At 37.5% G+C, this 11,353-nt stretch overlaps 1 protein-coding gene across 1 annotated transcript; it reads right to left on the minus strand.

Moving 5' to 3' along the window:
* Nucleotides 1–4,042: 4,042 nt before the first annotated feature.
* On the minus strand, nucleotides 4,043–5,381 carry LOC130708249 (UTP--glucose-1-phosphate uridylyltransferase-like; the record flags this gene model as incomplete). Its single annotated transcript, XM_057546993.1, is given in 2 exon segments — nucleotides 4,043–5,353; nucleotides 5,355–5,381. Coding segments are annotated over 2 exon segments (1,041 nt in total), but the record flags the coding sequence as incomplete, so codon positions are not given.
* Nucleotides 5,382–11,353: the final 5,972 nt, after the last annotated feature.

The following is an 11,353-nucleotide window of genomic DNA, read 5'->3' on the forward strand; positions in this document are numbered from 1 at the left end:
CAAGACAGTTTGGTACTGGCACAAAAACAGAAATATAGATCAATGGAGCAGGATAGAAAGCCCAGAGATAAACCCACGCACATATGGTCAACTTATCTTTGATAAAGGAGGCAAGCATATACAGTGGAGAAAAGACAGCCTCTTCAATAAGTGGTGCTGGGAAAATTGGACAGATACATGTAAAAGTATGAAATTCGAACACTCCCTGATACCATGCACAAAAATAACCTCAAAATGGATTAAAGACCTAAGTGTAAGGCCAGACACTATCAAACTCTTAGAGGAAAACATAGGCAGAACACTCTATGACATAAATCACAGCAAGATTGTTTTTAACCCAGCTCCCAGAGAAATGGAAATAAGAACACAAATAAACAAATGGGACCTAATGAAACTTAAAAGTTTTTGCACAGCAAAGGAAACCATAAACAAAACCAAAAGACAACCATCAGAATGGCAGAAAATATTTGCAAATGAAGCAACTGACAAAGGATTAATCTCCAAGATTTACAAGCAGCTCATGCAGCTCAATAACAAAAAAACGAACAACCCAATCCAAAAATGGGCAGAAGACCTAAATAGACATTTCTCCAAAGAAGATAAACAGATTGCCAACAAACACGTGAAAGAATGCCCCACATCATTAATCATTAGAAAAATGGAAATCAAAACTACAATGAGATATCATCTCACACCAGTCAGAATGGCCATCATCAAAAAATCTAGAAACAATAAATGCTGGATAGGGTGTGGAGGAAAGGGAACCCTGTTGCACTGTTGGTGGGAATGTAAATTGATACAGCCACTATGGAGAACAGTATGGAGGTTCCTTAAAAAATTACAAATAGAACTACCATACGACCCAGCAATCCCACTACTGGACATATACCCTGTGAAAACCATAGTTCAAAAAGACACATGCACCCCAATGTTCATTGCAGCTCTCTTTACAATAGCCAGGACATGGAAGCAACCTAAGTGTCCATCATCGGATGAATGGATAAAGTAGATGTGGCACATATATACAATGGAATATTACTCAGCCATAAAAAGAAATGAAATAGAGGTATTTGTAATGAGGTGGATGGAGTTAGAGTCTGTCATACAGAGTGAAGTAAGTCAGAAAGAGAAAAACAAATACAGTATGCTAACACATATATATGGAATATAAGGGGGAAAAAAAAAGCCCATGAAGAACCTAGTGGCAAAACGGGAATAAAGACACAGACCTACTGGAGAATGGACTTGAGGATATGGGGAGGGGGAGGGGTGAGATGTGACAGGGTGAGAGAGTGTCATGGACATATGTACAGTACCAAATGTAAAATAGATAGCTAGTGGGAAGCAGCCGCATAGCACAGGGAGATCAGCTCGGTGCTTTTTGACCACCTAGAGGGGTGGGATGGGGAGGGTGGGAGGGAGGGAGATGCAAGAGGGAAGAGATATGGGAACATATGTATAAGTATAACTGATTCACTTTGTTATAAAGCTGAAACTAACACACCACTGTAAAGCAATTATACTTCAATAAAGATGTTTAAAAAAAATACTAGCAAACACAATCCAGCAACACAAGGATCATACTCTATGATCATGTGGGATTTATCTCAAGGATGCAAGGATTCTTCAATATACTCAAATCAATCAATGTGATACACCATATTAACAAACTGAAGAATAAAAACTATATGATCATCTCAATAGATGCAGAAAAAGCTTTTGACAAAATTCAACACCATTTATGATAAAAACCCTCCAGAAAGTGGGCATAGAGGGAACCTACCTCAACATAATAAAGGCCATATGTGACAAACCCACAGCAAACATCATTCTCAGTTGTGAAAAACTGAAAGCATTTCCTCTAAGATCAGGAACAAGACAAGGATGCTTACTTTTGCCACTTTTATTCAATGTACTTTCAGAAGTCCTAGCCATGGCAATCAGAGAAGAAAAAAAATAAAAGGAATCCAAATTGGAAAGGAAGAAGTAAAACTGTCACTGTTTGCAGATGACATGATACTATACATAGAGAATCCTAAAGATGCCACCAGAAAACCACGAGAGCTAATCATATGAATTTGGTAAAGTTGCAGGATACAAAATCAATGCACAGAAATCTCTTGCATTCTTATACACTAACAATGAAAGATCAGAAAGAGAAATTAAGGAAACAATCCCATTCACCATTGCAACAAAAAGAATAATATACCTAGGAATAAACCTACCTAGGGAGACAAAAGACCTGTATGCAGAAAACTACAAGACATTGATGAAAGAAATTAAAGATGATACAAACAGATGGAGAGATATACCATGTTCTTGGATTGGAAGAATCAATATTGTGAAAATGACTATACTACCCAAAGCAATCTACAGATTCAATGCAATCCCTATCAAACTACCAATGGCATTTTTTACAGAACTAGAACAAACAATCTTAAAATTTGTATGGAGACACAAAAGACCCTAAATAGCCAAAGCAGTCTTGAGGGAATAAAACGGAGCTGAAAGAATCAGACTTCCTGACTTCAGACTCTACTACAGAGCTACAGTAATCAAGACAATATGGTACTGGCACAAAAACAGAAATATAGATCAATGGAACAGGATTGAAAGCCCAGAGATAAACCCATGCACCTATGGTCAACTAATCTATGACAAAGGAGGCAAGGATATACAATGGAGAAAAGACAGTCTCTTCAACAAGTGGTGCTGGGAAAACTGGACAGCTACATGTAAAAGGATGAAATTACAACACTCCCTAACACCATACACAAAAATAAACTCAAAATGGATTAAAGACCTAAATGTAAGACCGTACACTATAAAACTCTTAGAGGAAAACATAGGAAAAACACTCTTTGACATAAGTCAAAGAAAGATCTTTTTTGATCCACCTCCTAGAGCAATGGAAATAAAAACAAAAATAAACAAATGAAACTTAAAAGCTTTTGCACAGCAGAGGAAATTACAAATAAGACGAAAAGACAACCCTCAGAATGGGAGAAAATATTTGCAAACGTATCAATGGACAAAGGATAAATCTCCAAAATATATAGACAGCTCATGCAGCTCAATATTAAAAAAATGAACATCTCAATCAAAAAATGGTCAGAAGACCTAGATTGACATTTCTCCAAAGGAGACATACAGATGGCCAAGAATCACATGAAAAGATGCTCAACATCACTAATTATTAGAGAAATGCAAATCAAAACTCCAATGAGGTATCATCTCACTCTAGTTAGAATGGGCATCATTAGAAAATCTACAAACAACAAATGCTGGAGTGGGTGTGGAGAAAAGGGAACCCTCTTGCACTATTTGTGGGAATGTAAATTGATACAGCCACTATGGAGAACAGTACGGAGGTTCCTTAAAAAACTAAAAATAGAATTACCATATGATCCAGCAATCCCACTACTAGGCATGTACCCAGAGAAAACCATAATTCAAAATGACACATGCACCCCAATGTTCATTGCAGCACTATTTACAATAGCCATGTCATGGAAGCAACATAAATGCCCATTAACAGACGAATGGATCAAGAAATTGTGGTACATATGTACAATGGAATATTACTCAGCCATAAAAGGGAACGAAATTGAGTCATCTGTAGGGACGTGGATGGATCTGGAGACTGTCATACCAAGTGAAGTAAATCAGAAAGAGAAAAGCAAACATCGTATATTAATGCATATATGTGGAATCTAGAAAAATGTTACAGAGAAACAGTTTGCAAAGCAGAAATAGAGACAGCAATGTAGAGGACAAACGTATGGACACCAAGGGGGAAAGCAGGGGCTGGTTGGGGAGTGTTGGTGGTGGGATGAATTGGGAGATTGACATATATATACTAATATGTATAAAATAGGTAACAAATGAGAGCCTGCTGTATAAAAAATAAATAAAATAAAATTCAAAACTTCAAGGAAAAAAGAACTATTGATGGAGATATTTTTGTGAATACTTTTGATTTTTTTTTACACGTGTGTTTCTTCACAGCTTTATTTTTAAAATCACAAGCAGTTCAAAGTGACCATCATTGAGGCCTCTGTTAAAAGATTTTCCATCAGAGCTACCCCAGTTTTAAGCTTAAACAATATTGCACTTTAAGATGAATTTAACTTTCAGGATCTTCAAAAAGCAAAGTATTGCTTCCACCTGTGCTTTTCATAGACTAAAAGCATACCGCAGAAAACTCAACTTAAAAATTAACACTGCAGGGTACAGTAACATAATAAATTACCTGCCCATTTTATAAGCCTAGAGAACATTTCATTGTAAGAAACTGTTTAACCCATAATTAGTATAAAGTGTGCACAACATTTTTCATTCATTGGTCCAAGATACGAAGGTTCCCAGATACAATCTTGTTCTCTAATACTGCTCCAGGTGGGATATCAATTCGGTCACCATGATTTGCGATAATGATAACCGTTCCCTTTAATGAAACATTCTTGCCAAATGTTACATCTCCTGAAACTGTGAGGTGATCCAATTCAAGCATATCTGGTATACTTTCAAATCTCCTTAGATAATCCTGAACCTTCATAAAAGGACTGCCTAATTTAACCAAGGGCACTGTAGGAAATTCCCACTTTTCACTCATTGTCAGAGATCCTGCATTAAGGCCATAAAGGTTTGACATCACAAGCAAGAGATCTGATGTGGTTTTGACAGGCAGAAAACGGCTCCTAGGAACATTAATACCTAGAGAGTTCTCAAAACTTTTAATGGCAACCTCTACTGCAGTTTCCAACTGAATGACATTCAGGCCTCCATCCAAAGTCTTTGGATTTACAATGATTTCCATGTCAATAGCATTCTGCTCCTGCAGTCTTTTAACTGCTGCCAGAGAGATCCATAGGTTGTTTGTATTACATATTTTGAATTTTGATACAGATTTGAACTCATTAACATGTGCTTTTGGCACTTGAGCAATTTCCACCAGTCTCAATTTGCCTTCATACTGAGTGAGTGTCCCACCCTTTACATCTGCACGTGTTTTATTTGTGACTTCCATGACAAATTCACAAGGTTTTCCATTGGGTGGTTTCGTTAGATGATTAAGAATATAAAGATCCACTTTGGCACCCAGATTATCTATGTTGGACACAAAAATATACTCTTTGCCTTCTCCTATAAAGGTATCGAGGAAACCAGAGTTGTAGAAACTGGCGTAAATATCTCCATGACTCGGAGGGTACCAGGCTTCTGTATTTTCCCCTGAGAACGATACATTCTTTGCTTTAGGTAGTAAAGATTCTTTATTAATCCTCAGGTACCTGCTTTGATTAAAAGTGTAGATTTTCATATGACAGTGATTATACTTCTGTAGTATTTTTTTTTGTATCTTCATCCATGTTTTCTGTATCTGTGAGTCTGTTTCTGTTTTGCTATATACCTTCATTTGTACTATTTTTTAGATTCCACATATAAGTGATATCATACAGTATTGGTCTTTCTCTGTCTGATTTATTTCACTAAACATAATATTCTCTAGGTCCATTCACATTGCTGCAAATGGCAGAATTTCATTCTTTTTAATGGCTGAGTAATATTCCATCGTATATATTTACCACATCTTTTTTTTTTTTCAAACATCTTTATTGAAGTATAATTGCCCCACAATAGTGTGTTAGCTTCCGCTCTACAACAAAGTGAATCAGCTACACATATACAATACGTTCCCATCTCTCTTCCCTCTTGCATCTCCCTCCCTCCCACCCTCCCCATCCCACCCCCCTAGGCGGCCACAAAGCACCGAGCTGATCTCCCTGTGCTATGCGGCTGCTTCCCACTAGTTATCTATTTTACATTTGGTAGTGTATATATGTCCATGACACTCTCTTACCCTGTCACATCTCACCCCACCCCCTCCCCATATCCTCAAGTCCATTCTCTAGTAGGTCTGTGTCTTTATTCCCGTCTTGCCACTAGGTTCTTCATGGCCTTTTTTTTTTTTCCCTTAGATTCCATATATATGTGTTAGCATACTGTATTTGTTTTTCTCTTTCTGACTTACTTCACTCTGTATGACAGACTCTAACTCCATCCACCTCATTACAAATACCTCCATTTCATTTCTTTTTATGGCTGAGTAATATTCCATTGTATATATGTGCCACATCTACTTTATCCATTCATCCGATGATGGACACTTAGGTTGCTTCCATGTCCTGGCTATTGTAAATAGAGCTGCAATGAACATTTTGGTACATGACTCTTTTTGACCTATGGTTTTCTCAGGGTATATGCCCAGTAGTGGGATTGCTGGGTCGTATGGTAGTTCTATTTGTAGTTTTTTAAGGAACCTCCATACTGTTCTCCATAGTGGCTGTATCAATTTACATTCCCACCAACAGTGCAAGAGTGTTCCCTTTCCTCCACACCCTATCCAGCATTTATTGTTTCTAGATTTTTTGATGATGGCCATTCTGACTGGTGTGAGATGATATCTCATTGTAGTTTTGATTTGCATTTCTCTAATGATTAATGATGTTGAGCATTCTTTCATGTGTCTGTAGGCCATCTGTATATCTTCTTTGGAGAAATGTCTATTTAGATCTTCTGCCCATTTTTGGATTGGGTTGTTCGTTTTTTTGTTATTGAGCTGCATGAGCTGCTTGTAAATCTTGGAGATTGATCCTTTGTCAGTTGCTTCATTTGCAAATATTTTCTCCCATTCTGAGGGTTGTCTTTTGGTCTTGTTTATGGTTTCCTTTGCTGTGCAAAAGCTTTTAAGTTTCATTAGGTCCCATTTGTTTATTTGTGTTCTTATTTCCATTTCTCTGGGAGCTGGGTCAAAAAGAATCTTGCTGTGATGTATGTCATAGAGTGTTCTGCCTATGTTTTCCTCTAAGAGTTTGATAGTGTCTGCCCTTACACTTAGGTCTTTAATCCATTTTGAGTTTATTTTTGTGCATGGTGTCAGGGAGTGTTCTAGTTTCATACTTTTACATGTTCCTGTCCAATTTTCCCAGCACCACTTATTGAAGAGGCTGTCTTTTCTCCACTGTATATGCTTGCCTCCTTTATCAAAGATAAGTTGACCATATGTGTGTGGGTTTATCTCTGGGCTTTCTATCCTGTTCCATTGATCTATATTTCTGTTTTTGTGCCAATACCAAACTGTCTTGATTACTGAAGCTTTGTAATATAGTCTGAAGTCAGGGAGCCTGATTCCCCCAGCTCCATTTTTCGTTCTCAAGATTGCTTTGGCTATTCGGGGTCTTTTGTGTTTCCATACAAATTGTGAAATTTTTTGTTCTAGTTCTGTGAAAAATGCCAGTGGTAGTTTGATAGGGATTGCATTGAATCTGTAGATTGCTTTGGGTAGTAGAGTCATTTTCACAATGTTGATTCTTCCAATCCAGGAACATGGTATATCTCTCCATCTATTTGTATCATCTTTAATTTCTTTCATCAGTGTCTTATAATTTTCTGCATACAGGTCTTTTGTCTCCTTAGGTAGGTTTATTCCTAGATATTTTATTCTTTTTGTTGCAATGGTAAATGGGAGTGTTTTCTTAATTTCACTTTCAGATTTTTCATCATTAGTGTATAGAAATGCAAGAGATTTCTGTGCATTAATTTTGTATCCTGCTACTTTACCAAATTCATTGATTAGCTCTAGGAGTTTTCTGGTAGCATCTTTAGGATTCTCTATGTATAGTGTCATGTCATCTGCAAATAGTGACAGCTTTACTTCTTCTTTTCCGATTTGGATTCCTTTTATTTCTTTGTCTTCTCTGATTGCTGTGGCTAACACTTCCAAAACTATGTTGAATAATAGTGGTGAGAGTGGGCAACCTTGTCTTGTTCCTGATCTTAGTGGAAATGGTTTCAGTTTTTCACCATTGAGGACAATGTTGGCTGTGGGTTTGTCATATATGGCCTTTATTATGTTGAGGAAAGTTCCCTCTATGCCTACTTTCTGCAGGGCTTTTATCATAAATGGGTGTTGAATTTTGTCAAAAGCTTTCTCTGCATCTATTGAGATGATCATATGGTTTTTCTCCTTCAATTTGTTAATATGGTGTATCACATTGATTGATTTGCGTATATTGAAGAATCCTTGCATTCCTGGGATAAACCCCACTTGATCATGGTGTATGATCCTTTTAATGTGCTGTTGGATTCTGTTTGCTAGTATTTTGTTGAGGATTTTTGCATCTATGTTCATCAGTGATATTGGCCTGTAGTTTTCTTTCTTTGTGACATCTTTGTCTGGTTTTGGTATCAGGGTGATGGTGGCCTCGTAGAATGAGTTTGGGAGTGTTCCTCCCTCTGCAATATTTTGGAAGAGTTTGAGAAGGATAGGTGTTAGCTCTTCTCTAAATGTTTGATAGAATTCGCCTGTGAAGCCATCTGGTCCTGGGCTTTTGTTTGTTGGAAGGTTTTTAATCACAGTTTCAATTTCAGTGCTTGTGATTGGTCTGTTCATATTTTCTATTTCTTCCTGGTTCAGTCTCGGCAGTTTGTGCATTTCTAAGAATCTGTCCATTTCTTCCAGGTTGTCCATTTTATTGGCATATAATTGCTTGTAGTAATCTCTCATGATCTTTTGTATTTCTGCAGTGTCAGTGGTTACTTCTCCTTTTTCATTTCTAATTCTATTGATCTGAGTCTTCTCCCTTTTTCTCTTGATGAGTCTGGCTAATGGTTTATCAATTTTGTTTATCTTCTCAAAGAACCAGCTTTTAGTTTCATTGATTTTTGCTATTGTTTCCTTCATTTCTTTTTCATTTATTTCTGACCTGATCTTTATAATTTCTTTCCTTCTGCTGGCTTTGGGGTTTTTTTGTTCTTCTTTCTCTAATTGCTTTAGGTGCAAGGTTAGGTTGTTTATTCGAGATGTTTCCTGTTTCTTGAGGTAGGCTTGTATTGCTATAAACTTCCCTCTTAGCACTGCTTTTGCTGTGTCCCATAGGTTTTGGGTCGTCGTGTCTCCATTGTCATTTGTTTCTAGGTATGTTTTGATTTCCCCTTTGATTTCTTCAGTAATCACTTCGTTATTAAGTAATGTATTGTGTAGCCTCCATGTGTTTGTATTTTTTACAGATCTTTTCCTGTAATTGATATCTAGTCTCATAGCGTTGTGGTCGGAAAAGATACTTGATACGATTTCAATTTTCTTAAATTTACCAAGGCTTGATTTGTGACCCAAGATATGATCTATCCTGGAGAATGTTCCATGAGCACTTGAGAAGAATGTGTATTCTGTTGTTTTTGGGTGGAATGTCCTATAAATATCAATTAAGTCCATCTTGTTTAATGTATCATTTAAAGCTTGTGTTTCCTTATTTATTTTCATTTTGGATGATCTGTCCATTGGTGAAAGTGGGGTGTTAAAGTCCCCTACTATGATTGTGTTGCTGTCAATTTCCCCTTTTATGGCTGTTAGTATTTGCCTTATGTATTGAGGTGCTCCTATGTTGGGTGCATAAATATTTACAATTGTTATACCTTCCTGTTGGATCGATCCCTTGATCATTATATAGTGTCCTTCTTTGTCTCTTGTAATAGTCTTTATTTTAAAGTCTCTTTTGTCTGATATGAGAATTGCTACTCCAGCTTTCTTTTGCTTTCCATTTGCATGGAATATCTTTTTCCATCCCCTCACTTTCAGTCTGTATGTGTCCCTAGGTCTGAAGTGGGTCTCTTGTAGACAGCATATATATGGGTCTTGTTTTTGTATCCATTCAGCCAGCCTGTGTCTTTTGGTGGGAGCATTTAATCCATTTACATTCAAGGTAATTATCGATATGTATGTTCCTATTCCCATTTTCTTAAATGTATTGGGTTTGTTATTGTAGGTGTTTTCCTTCTCTTGTGTTTCTTGCCTAGAGAATTTCCTTTAGCATTTGTTGTAAAGCTGGTTTGGTGGTGCTGAACTCTCTCAGCTTTTGCTTGTCTGTAAAGGTTTTAATTTCTCCATCACTTCTGAATGAGATCCTTGCTGGGTAGAGTAATCTTGGTTGTAGGTTTTTCTCCTTCATCACTTTAAGTATATCCTGCCACTCCCTTCTGGCTTGCAGAGTTTCTGCTGAGAGATCAGATGTTAACCTTATGGGGATTCCTTGTGTGTTATTTGTTTTTTTTCCCTTGCTGCCTTTAATATGTTTTCCTTATATTTAATTTTTGACAGTTTGATTAATATGTTTCTTGGCATGTTCCTCCTTGGGTTTATCCTGTATGGGACTCTCTGTGCTTCCAGGACTTGATTAACTATTTCCTTTCCCATATTAGGGAAGTTTTCAACTATAATCTCTTCAAAAATTTTCTCAGTCCCTTTCTTTTTCTCTTTTTCTTCTGGTACCCTTATAATTCGAATGTTGGAGCGTTTAATGTTGTCCCAGTGGTCCCTGAGACTGTCCTCAGTTCTTTTCATTCTTTTTTCTTTATCCTGCTCTGTAGTAGTTATTTCCACCATTTTATCTTCCAGGTCACTTATCCTTTCTTCTGCCTCAGTTATTCTACTATTGATCCCATCTAGAGTATTTTTAATTTCATTTATTGTGTTCTTCATCATTGCTTGGTTCTTCTTTAGTTCTTCTACATCCTTGTTAAATGTTTCTTGCATTTTGTCTATTCTATTTCCAAGATTTTGGATCATCCTTACTATCATTATTCTGAATTCTTTTTCAGGTAGACTACCTATTTCCTCTTCATTTGTTAAGTCCAGTGTGTTTTGAGCCTGCTCCTTCATCTGCTGTGTGTTTTTCTGTCGTCTCATTTTGCCTATCTTACTGTGTTTGGGGTCTCCTTTTCACAGGCTGCAGGTTCGTAGTTCCCGTTGTTTTTGGTGTCTGTCCCCAGTGCCTAAGGTTGGTTCAGTGGGTTGTGTAGGCTTCCTGGTGGAGGGAAGTAGTGCCTGAGTTCTGGTGGCTGAGGCTAGATCTTGTCTTTCTGGTGGGCACGTCCACGTCTGGTGGTGTATTTTGGGGAGTTTGTGGCCTTATTATGATTTTAGGCAGCCTCTCTGCTAATGGATGGGGTTGTGTTCCTGTCTAGCTAGTTGTTTGGCATAGGGTGTCCAGCACTGTAGCTTGCTGGTCGTTGGGTGAAGCTGGGTCTTGATGTTGAGATGGAGATCTCTGGGAGATTTTTGCCGTTTGGTATTACGTGGAGCTGGGAGGTCTCTTGTGGACCAGTGTTCTGAAGTTGGCTCTCCCACCTCAGAGGCACGGCCCTGATGCCTGGCTGGAGCACCAAGAGCCTTTCGTCCACACGGCTCAGAGTAAAAGGGAGAAAAAATAGAAAGAAAGAAAGAAAGAAAGAGGCTATAATATAGTGAAGTAAAATAAAGCTATTGTAAAGCAAAGCTATACAGACAAAATCTCAC

Source organism: Balaenoptera acutorostrata, chromosome 5, assembly GCF_949987535.1.
Source record: "Balaenoptera acutorostrata chromosome 5, mBalAcu1.1, whole genome shotgun sequence".
Taxonomy (NCBI): Eukaryota; Metazoa; Chordata; class Mammalia; order Artiodactyla; family Balaenopteridae; genus Balaenoptera; species Balaenoptera acutorostrata.